The sequence below is a fragment of the Cygnus olor genome, chromosome 3, assembly GCF_009769625.2.
Source record: "Cygnus olor isolate bCygOlo1 chromosome 3, bCygOlo1.pri.v2, whole genome shotgun sequence".
Lineage (NCBI taxonomy): Eukaryota > Metazoa > Chordata > Aves > Anseriformes > Anatidae > Cygnus > Cygnus olor.
The window spans coordinates 115640952-115655494 of NC_049171.1; the positions used below are offsets into that span (position 1 = coordinate 115640952).

At 43.5% G+C, this 14543-nt stretch overlaps 1 protein-coding gene across 5 annotated transcripts in view; it reads right to left on the minus strand.

Annotated features, from left to right (window-relative positions):
- Positions 1 to 14543, minus strand: part of PLCB1 (phospholipase C beta 1) — a 382337-nt gene that overhangs the window by 297200 nt on the left and 70594 nt on the right. Inside the window, exon 1 of one of the 5 annotated variants that reach the window (XM_040551665.1) lies at positions 3861 to 3917. The exons of the other annotated variants lie outside the window; for them this stretch is intronic. Coding sequence (XP_040407599.1) covers positions 3861 to 3893 — 33 coding nt within the window. The 5' untranslated portion in view covers positions 3894 to 3917. Of the gene's footprint in view, positions 1 to 3860; positions 3918 to 14543 lie in introns of those variants that run through there. 5 annotated transcript variants of the gene reach the window in all.

Genomic DNA, 14543 nt, shown 5'->3' on the forward strand with positions numbered 1-14543 from the left:
TGGCGGGAGACACATGGCCCCCTCCTTTCCCTGCCCAGGAACCAGCCCCACGCTGGTGCTGAACACGGCCTGCATACACATGCGGGCAACTTCTCCTTTGAGGCTTCTACGCACTCAGTCCCTGTTGCTCTCCCCTTCCAGTCTCAAAATGAGATTAGTTCCAGAATGCTACGGATGACATAAGGAAACACAGCTAGCTGCTATACTGGGCAGCCCAGCAGTCTGACCAGTCAGAAAACTTCTAGGCTTGTTCCTGGTAGGAAAACGGATGTAGTTCTAAAAATGGTGGCAGTAAGTGCCACTCCCAGAGGGCCTTCATACATCTGCATTTACAGCTCCCTGAGCAGAAGGGGATGAAAAAAAAAAGTCTGACTTGAATTTATTAAGTAATTTCTATGGCTTTTATGGAAGACATTGCAACAATTGTCCACTATGCACACAAGTTAACATACGTCCCACACATTACAGAGCCAGTATCCCGCCCAAGGTAAATCTCAAAGTTCAACATGCCCCGAATTAAATTCTGTAATGACTTCTAAAGACGGCATTACAATCTGTTATGTCAATACCATACAGCAGTCCACGGTTATAATTTGTTAGGTCAATAATTCAGTGTAGCCTACTAAACTTAGTAGTGCTTTCCTCAAGAGCAATAAAATAAATGTTTAAAAGGGTCACAATAGCATATTTATAGTCATCTATAATTAGCTCTGCAGCATCACAGAAATACATTACAGAAATTACATATATAAATCAGACTGCAACCTTCATTTATAATTTCTCACATTTTCCAAGGACCGGCATAAAAAACTGCAACCACTCCTCTGCAGATTATAGCCTTAATTCACAGCATAGCCTGCACTATCAGTGAAGTGAGACTCCTCGATGCTTTTCTCTCCCTTGACTCCACCACGAGTTTGAGCAGAGACTGGAGACAGAGTCCGTCCAAGAAGTAACAGGATCACTCCCACACAGAAACCACCGGACCTGCCCTGTCATTCAGCCCAGTCGCGCAGCCAGGACTTGGTGCTGCAGTGGTCACGGAGAGGGCTGGCTGTTGGACCAGGCAGGGGCGAGGAAATGCAAAGGGGGAAGTGCACCCTACATGAGGAAGGGCAGAATTCATCAGAGGAAAGCTTAGGCACCATGCAGAGGTCCTGTCCGTACTGCCACTGCTTACTCAATTCACATGTAACCTTCTGGGCAGTCTACAAGCCCAGATCAAGAACAGCCAGTAAAGCCAAAGTACTGACCTTCAGCCAAAGGATGAACAGCAAGTGGTAGCTTGGATCCTATATTACACTCTTATTTAAAAAATAAGAATAATAAAAAAGATTTCTGTATTAGGCAGCCAAGATTTCTACTGCATGCAAAAGTGCTGGCCACGGTCTGCAGTGATGCTTTCAGAAGCTTGCCTCTACCTTTGGGATTGAGATGAGCTCCATCAAGGGGAAAAAAAAGTCTAGCTGGCAAACACTGATGTATGGCAGCTCAATTTATACTGCACACTGCTGGATTCCTTTTTTTTTTCTTTTTAAATCTATATGCCAGGAACAAGACTTAAAGCAAGACTTCTTTATTGCGAGTTTTGGCAGATCCAGTCAATGTCTATTATTTATGATTATGGTGGTGTTTTTTCTTTTGGTTTGCTTCTACTGCAGTGTCTCAGTCTGATTGTCAAGGCCAGATAGGACTTCACCACATAATTATTTAAAGCTCATTTACTAAGTGATGCAGATGCAAGATACAGGAGAAAAATAATACAGTCAGTATGAAATTACATTCCTAGCGGCACTGCAGCAACATCTCTCTATAAGCAGAAAGCGCATGGCAGGCTAGCACTAAAAAACGCCTGGGTGGGCTCAAGACCTTTTTCACATTTCCTTCAGTAACTCAACATCCTTTGTTTTCTGCATTTACTATGAAGCTAATCTACAGCGACAGAGTTACCTGGACCTGCACTCGCAAAATCCCACTTGTACCACCGTGCAGAACAGAACTGACATCACACTTCTTGCTTCAAAAAAAAATTAAAAAAAAAATCAGTGCTCTGAAGGCCCATGTTTTAAGTAGAGCCATTGCAAACAACCTCTGAGACCTCAGGAACATTGAGATGGGAAACGTCCCTCTTTTCTTGGTGTATTTGTGCTGTGGAGGTGCCCACAGGAGCCCAGCTGGAGTCACTGGCATGTGGGCAACAGCATGGCGCTGCTACATGCAACTCTGTGCAACATCTATCTGCAGCCAAACCCCTCTTTCCCTCCCAAAACAGGGAGATAAAGCCTCAGAGCCCGATGCCCAAGAGCCACACAAGTCCCAGGGCAGTGAGGAGATGCAGGAACAGCCAGCCAGGAGCAAACTGCCCATGGCACTGTGGGCAGTGACAGCAGGGGCTGGTGCCAGCCCAGGACACGGTGTGGGTGCTGGCCTGCTGCCACTACAGGTACAGCTCACAAGTCAAACTCCGCCTGATGCAGGGACATGGTGGGGCTCGAGCTGACAAATTAGCAACGTGACATTTCAGCAGGGTGACAAACTTGTGATACATTGCCATATTTGTCGTATGATGAACCCACATAATAGCCACAGGTCCTGAACTTTCACTCGGGTTAGCTGATGGTGCATTAGGCAGATTGCAGTTTATTGCCCTACTACATCTGAGCTTCCCTCTTCTGCTCCTGGGACAGCCAAAACTTTTTGTACAGAAAGGTGAAAAGGGATTTTTTTTTTTTTTTTAAAGTATTTTCATTATCAAACACATGACAAGAAACAAAGTCCATCTTCACTTGTTTTCAGGGCTCTTTGCAAGTAACCACGTCTCGATGCATCTGCCCTGCTTTCACTCATGCCATACTCCTTTTTTCCACCAATCTTCTAGCTAGTGATAATAACAGCAAGCTTCAGGCTGGAATTTGCAAATGCACTAGGTGTGGGAGTTGCACAGCTCCCACCGGAATAAATGGTGTAAGTACTGGTAGTGCTAATGGAGGAAGGCAGCCAAAAATAATTCCTCTGAGAAACGAGCTTGTATGACTTACCTAGTCTGCTATGACTCTTGGAGGACAGAGGAACTTTGGCAAAGCTGCACTTGGAACATCCGTTTTTAAGCCAGCATGGCAACAAAAGTCCTGTAAATTGTGGCAGACCAAGAAAAGCTCCAGTAATAAACTGCTGTGCAGTAACTACAGTACAAATGTGTGCATTCTGCTTTGAACTGCACCTCTACCAAAAAAAACAAACCCAAAAGATAACTGTGAAGCCCTGTTTTAATACCTTTCTTTGCATGTCACTTGTAAAGATTAAGGGTCAGATATTGCCCAGTTTTTGCAGTCCCCAAGTGAGACATTGCAGGGACACATAGCCCCACACAAATAACTTTAGGGTAGCTACACAGCCGAGAGCAGCAGCAGAGTTCAGTACTGCACACGGTGTTTATGCAGGGATTACACCTCGGTCAGGCGGTGTACAGTGCACAGCTTCCTTGGGAAGAAGGCAATGCGCACCCACCAACTACCAGCTATGCTTCAAGGCCAGGCTGAGGGTCACCAGCAGTTGTCCCTGCTTCCATAGGCGAGATAACATGATGGGCTCAACCCTGCTCCAGTAAGGAGCCAGAGTTCACACAACCTGGAGAGAAGAGCATTTTGAGCAGGATCTTGTTGGGATGCTGAGCAGATAGACCCCATCTGCAATTTAGGGCTGCTGGCTGAGAAGGTTGGGTGGGCTGAAATTGATGTCAGCCTTTCCAGGTACTCCTCAAAGCCAGGGCCCCTGTGGGGGGCATCTAGTTGCCCAGAGGGTTTGATGCCAGTGCCAGGGACAGCGCGGTGCTGGCTGCCACGCAGTGCCCAAGCACTCACCTGCCCGGAGGCATTCAGCTCTCTGAACACCATGCTTCCTTCTTTTAAAACTGCAGGCTTCTCCCACTTTGACCTGCAAAGCGAACGGTTTACTGAACATAAAACCAGATGCTGTTTCTAGGGAATCCTGTGCCTGGTCCCCAGCTGGCACTGGTGGGTGGTTTCGGCAGCTGCCCGCAGTTAAGGGAAGGTTGTGCACAACACAAATTCCTAAAGCAGAGTGCTGGAAGTCGCTACCCCAACTAATTGCCGCAGCTGCCCTTCCCCAGCATGGTGCTAACACAGCACAAGGTGCTGCTGAGTACGGAGCAGCAGGCAGGAGGGAATAGGAATTTTAAGATCTGAATTTCATTTCTGCTACTTGAGGTATTTGTTAAAAACTGCTCCAAAATCACCAGCATAATAGAAACGTTACTTTAGGGTCCGCACTCTTTATAATGAAAACAAGAGCGGTGATAAGATGACACTAATGCTAGCCATGCATCCACGTAATTCAGTACTAAACTGTTCTATGCATGGGCAGGGTCTAAAACACTCAAAACGGTTAGATAGGAAATTTAGAAACAGACATTTGCTTAAAGTAACAGACTGGCACTCCGTAAAGCGTAATAGCTGTGCTGACTACGTGTGGGCACTCACAGCATTACATGTCACAACCTGCAGCTCCCGCTTCCATTCATCTTCTTTTCCCTTTCTGTGGTTTCGTCTCCCTCTTTCAATATTTCCATTCCTGTAATACACACAGGATAAGTGGTCAGGCGAGCAGTAGCTGCATTCAGAGCAACAGTGCCTGAATTTGGGCATCGGACCTCAGTGATGGGATCTTGCAACACCAGGCTTGGAGCAGCAGCGCTGTAGGATGGGCTGTTTTTTGTGCGACTTTCAAAGGAGACCCTTAAACAGCTGTAGAGATTGCATTTGGGCGGTGATGCTCTGAGGTTCATTTTCACTTAAAAGAAGTTAAAGCAGGCAAACAGACTGGCTGGCAACCATTCCTGACACCAGACACACTGTAAGAATCCTTTCTGCCAGCAATTTCAACCGCACAGACCCGGTGCTGGGCTTGGGTGTGCAATGTTAGGGTTTCACAAATGACCCCTCGATGCAAATAGAATCTCCTTCCATCACACAAACCCAATGTACTCTTACTTCAGGCTCAGGATGCTCACTCTGACCAGAATGAAGTGCCAAGGGTTCATTTAGCATGTCATTACCCATTAAGGTGGAGCAAGCACATCCTTTGGCTGGCCAGCACAGACAAGCAAGAGGCAGAAAGAAAAAGCTGTTTTCAGCACCAGAACATCTCTATTTTAGGGGGCAGGCAGCACCGCTGACTGGTGCCAAACCAAGTGCAGACTCTTCCCTGTGTGCTGGAAGGAAAGCATTGCCGCTGCCCTCCCGGCACACACACAAAATGGAGAAGCCATAGCGTGGCTGAGGGACAAGCACCAAAAAACTTGAGCCCACGCCACTTCTCAAAAGGGGACAGCAGAGGAGCTTCCACCCTCATCTCCCCTCCTCTTTTCTCACCGCTACTGCGAAACTAGATGCGTGGATGTGTGAGTGAGACTGGGGTAAGACTCTTCATCGCATTGCCTGTTAACTTCTTTCTCCACTTTCTGTTCAATTATACCCCATATTTTCTAAAAATGTCTTGTACCTGCCCTCATTCTACAATTTCTACACACTTTTGGTTTTGGAGCAAGAAGAAAAGGAGCCCCGAGAGCTTTATTTCAGAACATTCACTTGGAAAAGAGGCAGGAGGAGAGAGGGAGGGAGAGAGAGAGAGAAATCAGTTTTTCGTTTTAAATTAAGGTCTTAGAAAGACATCCTCTTTAAATGCTGACTGAATGTTTTCTATGAGAAGATGGAGAAGATAAATTAACCCTATTGTTTCCTTTCTGCTTTCCAAGAGAAGCCCATTTACATCCTGCTGCTGTTTTGCAGCATTAGTACGTATTTCCTCACAAGTCTCTTGCTATCAGCATCTGACCTTGTCTTGAGTACATACAGCAAATGGCAGCATGTAGCTGTACTTGAATTTGGGAAGGAATTGCATTTGTCTTCCCACGAGCAGCCAAGCCAAACTAATTTGGGGGCTAATTTTAAATTGCACATGAGCTTAAAAACATACATAAAAAATACTTTTGGTTTGTTTGTACCAATGGTGCATGTCATGGACAGTCAGCTTCAACTTATCCTAGTATTTGACAGCTTGTTGTTTAGCCACAAGGGAGAAGAGAAAAATTTCTTTTGTGGCAAAAAGTAAACAGCCCCCCTGTGCCCCTCCAAGCCCAATCTTCCTCGTGCATGCACCAGAAGAACCAAAAAAAAACAAACACACACCACCCCCCAAGGAAATCAACTTAAAAAGATAAACAAGCAAGAAATTCCTTAAAATATATCACCTTTGAAGAGAAAGTTTGGCAACCACTTCAAAATAAGAAACCGAGACATGCAGCCCACATCATATCTCCTCCCTTTGCAGAAAGGAATTGAGAGATCCTGTGACACTTGAAAGATGTGCCCACAAAAAACAATGGGACCTGCGCGGCTGCAGAGCTGACAGTCAGCAGACCTATGGTGTTGGCAGAGCCCACCGTCTTCAAAGGCATTTAATCTCCTTTTAATCTGTTTTGAATTGTACGTCAGTACTATGAAGTTGGCACATGCTTCTCTTTTTTTTTTTTTTTAAAAACACTCTCCAATCTCACTTCCATTAGCTGGAAAAAAATACTGGTTTGGAATATTGTCCCACCTCTACCAAACGTACATCCAGGGCTCCACCTCCGTGACACCTCATATTTTATATTTGTGCCCAGCGACACCAAGCAAACCTTCAAACAAGCTCACGTACTGTATGGTTTTAGAACATAATGCATTTCAGCTTCTCTGTTGTTTCCCTTGTTGTTCATTTTGTAACTATTTCATAGTTTTCTTTTCAACTATGAAAGCAAGAAAATTCCTTTCTGAACACAAGCACAAATCTGACTGCCACATAATCATGGGACTGCAGGAATTGGGCTTTAAAGGCAAAGCCAAATATCACGAGACTTAGGATGTAACTGCAACTTCACAGGACTTATGAACATATAAAAACCATGAAAACCAAGGGTAAAATAACAGCACCTCTGACATCAATGGGAATTTCACCACTGATTTCAATGGACTAGATTTTTCATATTGCCGGTCCAAATTTAGTTTCCTTTGTGTTAGCTGATTGTGCCTTGGCATCTTGCCCTCCTGATACGAGTCACAATTTTTAAAACGAGTTCACAAGGTTAAAAAGTGCAAGGAAATGACATTTCCTACCACTAAACAAAAACTACAATGAGGCATTATGGTAGCTTTCCCAAAAGCGCGCGCTGGTCACCGTTCCGATAAGGAAACGCTAAAGCTAAAATCCAGGCAGTGACCCATTTGCCCATTACCCCAGCGCAGGGCCACACATCCCTCTGCTGGGGGATGCTCTGAGCGATGGGACCATGGGTTAACACCCCACGGCTCTGCTTTCACGTGGGCACTCCTGCGAGCCCACCTGCTCCCCTGCAGAAGTGGAAGTGGCACATGAGTGCTGACCTGACAGCAGAACCTCTGCCGATAATACGGCCCTGCCTCCAGCCCTCCGGGTAAACCCACTAAGGTTTGCTGAATCACCGCCCGTGGCCAAGCCAGTGGTTTGAATTTAGGAAATGAACGCCTACAAAGACTGCAGTGACTTTTTTCTCGTGCAGAGAGTAAATTATTCTAATAGGAAAACAGGTGTAATGTGAAAAAATGCATGGCAAAATTCAGGCAGTAAACAATCCTCTTCTAAACACAAGGTACATTTGTCTGCTCTACAGGATGATAATCATCATCATCATCATAGTATGTCTCGGAAGAAATCTGGAGTCATATCTTGCTGTCTGTTTTGCAAACAGAGTTAATGACAGTCATGTGGATAATGTTTTTCATTAAATTGAGGATATGAGCCTGAATCAACTCCACTGAAATCAATGGGAGTCTTTCCCTTCATCTTAATGAGGCTGAATCTACTTTTATAACACTAGATTGCAAAAGCCTTCATTCACTCTGCCTAACAGAAGGTATTCGTCACTTTCAAAAGAGTACTAAGGACTACTGTACCACACCAAAAATGAGCAAAATCAGGTCAGGAGAAAAACGTATATCCACAAGGGCATTTCAGTATGGAAATGCCTTATGTCAATAGGAAATACAAAGATATTACCCTTAGTCTACTATTTTCAGGGTTGTCTTCATATCAACTGGATGAAGTATTTTTAAACGTGATCTGAAAAAACTCAGAATATATTGCCAGAGAAGTAATGCATGTATGTGGGATTCATGCAAGGAACTGACATGTAGCACAGCCTTGCATTTTTATAAAGCAATGTTACAGATGTAAACAAAATACAGAATTTAAAAAAAGTCCCTCTTTTTTTTTTTTCTGAACAGAAACAACCTGATTAGTTTCAAGCACTCAGAAGGAAGAGGAAAAAACAAAGGAAAACAATGTTCTCCTCTAGACAAGTGCTGCAAATGATGTATTTTAACAAGTGCATAAACTATTTTCAGGGAAGACAAAAATGGAGCATGAAGACTGACTCCAACAAAGGACTGCTGTGTTCTTTTGCAACCCCATAAAAGCAGCAAGTGTCAGCACCTCCACAGGTAAATATTTTGTTAAAATTTCCTTCATAATTTTTTGTTGTTGCTGTTGGTTTTATACTAAATGATGGCAAGGTGATGGGCAGGAAAGGAGGGGTGCATCAGGCCAGAAGTACGTCAGGAAAAGCTGCAAGGATTGACAGAATTGTTATTATCTGTACCACAGCAGTGCCTGGAAGCCCATGCAGCACTCAGCCCTGTCTTTGACTAGGGCCAAGGCAAACACACCACAATACAGTCCCTACTCTTCAATTACAGCGATGCTAATTTAACTGCATATAAATTGAGAATGGAAACACTTGTACTTAACTTTTGGCTTTTAGCCAATCCAATGGCAGTTCTACCACTCCTGGTAAATATTTCCACCAACTTTCAGCAACTTCCTCTCTCCCCAGTTTTTCTCATTGTTAGCAAGTACATCTGTAGTATTTTTATTCCTCCTTGTTTGCCTTGTAAACTGTGCACATTATGTCCACCACCTTCCCAGTCCTTTGGGAGCTCTGCACTTTAAAAGGAGAGAAATGTTTTTGTGTCATACCTGCAATTTCTGTTACAGTTAATGAGGGTTACGTGTCAAAAGTTCATTTAGGGAGGCTGTTCTAGTTCCTTGCCCATTTCCCGTAGCATTTGGGGATGCAATTCATCTTGCTCTAGTGCTTTGTCAACTTTTCACAGCTCTAATTACCTTATTAGCTGCTTCAGTACTCCAGCAAAACCTTTTTGTTTTCTACATTGCCTTTCAGGGTCCTATTGCTCATCCTAGCAAATAGTTTTTTCACCTTTTTTTCCCCCTCCGTGTGTGAAAAGCTGTGCAGAGAAAACAAGTGAACTTGCTGAGTGAACTTGCCATCTCTTGCCCAGCTGCAAGCCTGAAGGCACATGCTAATTAGGCACATGCCAGACAGATCACATTGGATGCCTCATGCTTTGCTCTTTCCAGCTGATTGCCTTTTATCAGCACCTCAAGTCATCCTCTGCTTCATTTCTTTTTCCAATTTTTGTGTGCCTGTCACTTCACAAAGGATTATTTTAATAAGGAGTATCTGGAGAGAGACAGGGTGGAATCAGATCTGAAAAAGCAGGAAAGCCAATACAGAAAGTGCAAACCACAGAGATGGCAGCATCAGACTCCCCGCTCCTGGGTTTTCGTGACTAAACATAAGCTACACATCCTATCAGAAGTATGGAAAGGCTATCTGGAAGGCTGAATGTTAATCATCTACCAGAGAGGCAATTAACTTCTAATTGCTGTTTATTCCCATTAAAGAGAACTGCTTCCAGTGCATCTTCAGAGCTGTACCTAACAAGGTGTTCAAACTTTCCCTGCGTGGGACTCACGTGTAGCGAAGATGAGCCCAGACCTTACAGCAGTGGATTCTGCCCAGCGGTTCCAGCAGTGAGCCTTTCTACCACTGCCTGCTACTCAGTATATCCCCAGTTGATTTACTTAGCTTCCAGCTTATAAAGCGTATGCAAAAATGGCATCTTGACGAGAAAAGAGAGCTTTAACTATTCTACACAAACCAACTAAACTCACTTGTTCAAGTCAATAACATCATTTCCCTGAGAAAGAAAAGGAGGAACTGAGTCCAGAAGCCTAAAGCCAGAACTTAATTTGACACACCTTTCAAGACAGAAGAATAACCCAGCTCGATGGCCACGTACGACAGTGAGCTTAAACCGCTAGCTTTTAGCACAGCCACTAAACCACCTAACTTTCTTGTTCTAAGTTTCTGGTTCTTGTTGACCAGCAAGCACCAAACCGAGAACACAAGGAACATGAGTCTCTACACTGTCACTGCCACAGAAGCATGTCAAAATATTTCTAAGAAGCTACAGACAAGAGGCCAGTACAGAAAACTACAAGTCATAAAACACTGTGTACATAAAGAATACTGACTTCCAAAAAAACATTATAACTTATCTTCACTGTGACAAGATGCTCATGAACCCATTCAGACCACAAATACCAATCTTCAAGCATGCAAATCTGACAAGATCCTGACCAGCTACATTCTCAAAACAGCTCAGGACCCACTTGAAGATTATTTTCAAGTCCCTCTCCTTTCACAGACTGAGGCCTTCTGAAAATGGCAGCATGGATTTTGGTGCCTGTGGGACCCATTAATGGGCACAACCTGTAATGCAAGGGTGAATAATACAGAAAATCCAGACCTATTTTTGGGTGCCAAAATGCTTTCATATTTTCTGAAGGGTGACTGACTGGAAGATACATTAAGCTGGCGGGAAGGAGAAGTTCTCTTTTCCCCCATCTTCCTCTCTTTCTCTGTTTGCTTCCAGCAAGCACCTATAACCTCCCATTCCCATGATTTGTTATTGCTACACGTTAATTGCACCTATTCTTTCTTTCTTCTGTTTACCTATTCATCTGTTTTCTTTGGCTTTATTTTAGTTATCTGAACAGCTGATTTCCTTCCTTTAATCACACAGTGGACTTCCTCACTGATCCGCACAGTCCCAAAACACGCAGCTCTGAGAAGAAGTAAGGTTTGGGGGCAGAGGATTTGTTCTGGTTTTCTTCACCTTATTTATTTGTTATTTTTTCTGTCTTTAATCACCTCTCTCCTGCTACAGAAGCACAACGTTGCTGTGGGGGACCTGTGTGATCAGATCTCTGTTGATGAGAATATTTCCTACTGGATTAGTCAAGCCAGGAAAAAAAATCAAAGGGAAATTCAGGCAAAAAATAGTTTTTGATCTTTGGATTAATTAAACTACATCAGTCCTCTAGGATGGGAACCAAACAACAGATCCAAACCCCTTAAAATAAGTTGCAAAGCGAGACAGCCATTAACAGCGAAAGGCAGCCATAGCAGCATGATGGGAGGGATTAAAGCAAGCCAGTTGTGCCCCCAAAGGATGGCTGCTGGCACAGAAAGAATTCAGACTTGGAATAAATTACAGGGTTCTTATCCCACCTATGGCCAGGGTTTCCAAGCATTTGATACTCCCCATTAGGACCAAAATTTCAGAAGGGCTCAGTTAGTTCCCATTTAGGCAAATTGTTCAAAGAACTCAACATCTAGCAGTGAGCTACTCTTAATATCTGTATGGAAGACTCTGGTGTTAATACATATTTCTTTCTCATTCCTCTATACCTCTTCTGAATTCACTGATTCAATCTCATCTTTCAGGTATGTTTAACATCCGCTCGGTTAAACTTTTATTTTCTGTTAGCTCCTTCACAGCTGTTTCACTTCTAGTCTCACATCCTCACTCATTATTCTCTGAATTACTAGCATTGCTCTCTCCTTTGCCAGTTCACACGTGTTTTGAATTAGGAAGCAAGCCAAGGCTAGCAGCACACACTTAGCTCCCATTTTATTTCCTTTTTAATGGATCACAGCCACTGGTGCCCAGGTAGCTAAATCCTTCCATTATCTCACTGACCTTTTTGCATATTTTTAAGAGGCTATTTTGTGGGTTGTGCAAATAACACAGCAGAGTTCTTGGACAATTGCGCTGTCTTTCCCACATCCTCACCTCTCCCAAAACACGCTCCCTCACTGGTCATCTTACAATCAACAAAGGCAACAGGTCAAACCCAGACTATTCCTACTATAAGCAAACATTGAAGAAGTAAGCAGGGAAAGAAGTGTTTTGACGTAATGCACAAGGACTTGCTGCGTTACACTAAAGCAGTCTGAATCACTTTCTGCTAGAAAAGACCCAGCCCACAGAAAGAATGGAGAACCTACTGCACCAGGGAATAAAACAAGAGAAGAGAAAAACATGAGAAAGCCAGTACATAGTGCCAGGCTCTGTAACTGTCATTCCTAAATGCTTGAGGAGCCTGAGCAAGACTGGCTCTGGTACGGAGAGAGAGGTTTGCAACCTTTGCCTTCCTCTAACAAGGACTACAGTGGGCTGGAAACACTGAGCACCACCAGAAAGCCTGACAAGGAGGCCGTTGGGCTTGCGAGCCACAGCAGCTGGAGCCCACAGCTGGGACAACTGCACAGGGCTCACCCCAAGGATGAATTTTGCTGGCCTCTCCCTCTGCAGCTGTAACTGCTGAACAAGGACTACATTCTGTGCTTGTTTGGAACTTTTTATCTACAAATGAAATAAAAGTAGTGCAAAATTTCAGAAGTCTATCAAAAGAAGCTGAGTAGCTCAGTACTTTACAAGGGCAGTATTTTAAGTTACATAGGTTTCGCTTTTGTGCCAGAATGGAAATTCACCCAGCTCAGGCACATACCTCGCGTGATGCTGTGAATATGTGCCAGTAACATCTCTTCCATTCCTATGGAAGTTTTCAGTTCTGCAATATTAAGTAAGGCTCCTATTAAAGATTTATCACAACCTGTCCCTCTGCATCTGGTGGCTGTGTACTGAAGCTAGAGAAGCACAGCAAAAATGAAGTAGCTGCTATAATGCCAGCCTTGCTTCCTGCGAGTTCCAAAATGTCTTGACACCGAGCTTGCTGTGTAACAGAATATAGAGCTATTTCTATTTAAAACTCCTAATGATCCATTAAATTAGTGGGTAGAATGAGGAAGAAGGGGGTAGGAGAATTGAGATTTCAAATGACATTTTAGTATATTTCAAGAAGTTATTATACTACAGTGGAGATATTCAATGCATAAATATCTTTCTAGAGCAAAAGATGCATTTTTTCTCTGGTCTTTGTTAGTCATTATATTATTGAAGACCAAAGGGAACATAAAACAGACTGGGAGGTAAAATAAAGTTAACCTCCACAAAAGGGCCGGACAGAACTACAGCCTCTGCCTAACAGAGAGCAGGAAAGGCATCAAGAAAAGAGGGATGGTGCTTCTTTGCACTACAGTTTTGTGCCTGATAATAATTACTTAAATTTAAAAAAAAAAATCCACCCTTCAATTGAAACAGATACTGAGATCTGACCCAAAAAAAGTCCCGAGATTCTTCCTTAGCTGACATTCAACAAATACAAAATGACAACTCTCAAAGCTGGCATGGTTGCTAGGAAAACATCTGGGAAAACCTAGAAGTCTGCAAACAAAATGTTAGAGTAATTGGGGCCATGTGAATGCTCAGAACATAGAGGCTTGCTTACAGAAGGTGAAGTAAAGTAACTGTGGCTAGCTGGTTTATTCAGATGCGCGTGGAGACCTGTACGCATTTCACATCAAATCAGAGGGGCAGACTCACTGCTACCATGAAGATCCTCACACTGCAGAGGTTTGCAGTACACCCTAGAATTTGTATCAAATAGTAGTTTTCTGTTAGAAAATATGCACTTTTTTTTTTTTTTTTTTTACAGAGAGCTGATTAAGCTTCTCTCCCACATTCAATTCAGTACTGCATACTCACAAGATATGTCACAATTGCATTTTGTTAAATCAATAGGGATTATAGGGCGCAATCAGATCAAAAATGGAGAACACAACTTGCACAGCAGAATCCTGACACAATAAACCTCCCCATTAAGGGCTAAGTTGTGCCATGGGAAATGGAGGCGCGCTTCTGGCCTGCTTGCCTTTGTAGAGGGGAACAAAACCAGAGAACAGCTTCCATTTGTATTCAGGACAAGGAGGCAGCAGCAGGATGCAGGGACTGCAAGCATTCTCGCAGCGCCTGGAAAATAAGGGGCCATATCAGCACTACACACTATTGGCTTTCTGCATTACCATAAGGTTCTTAAATCAATAGTGGCAGAAGGATCCAGGTACCCAGCTCCAGATCACACTGCTCTCTTCTACGGCTACGCTATATCAACTATCGTTAAGCAACAACAACAAAGTAACATCCCTGAATATATATAAATTCCTAAAGTATTTAAGGATCTTTGGGAAGTCCTGCATGAGTAGCAAACCTAATCAGAGCAGTCGGGAACCGGTGCAGACTCCCTGAGCATCAGCTCAGCTTTCATTCAAAGGAGCACTCTCCCCATGAACATGGAAAATTCCAAGTGAGATTTGAGACTTACCAGAGGAAGCCCTTGACTAAATGAAAAGAAGGGATAAAGATAGCACTTACTATTTTGAGATACCAACCTACTGCTTT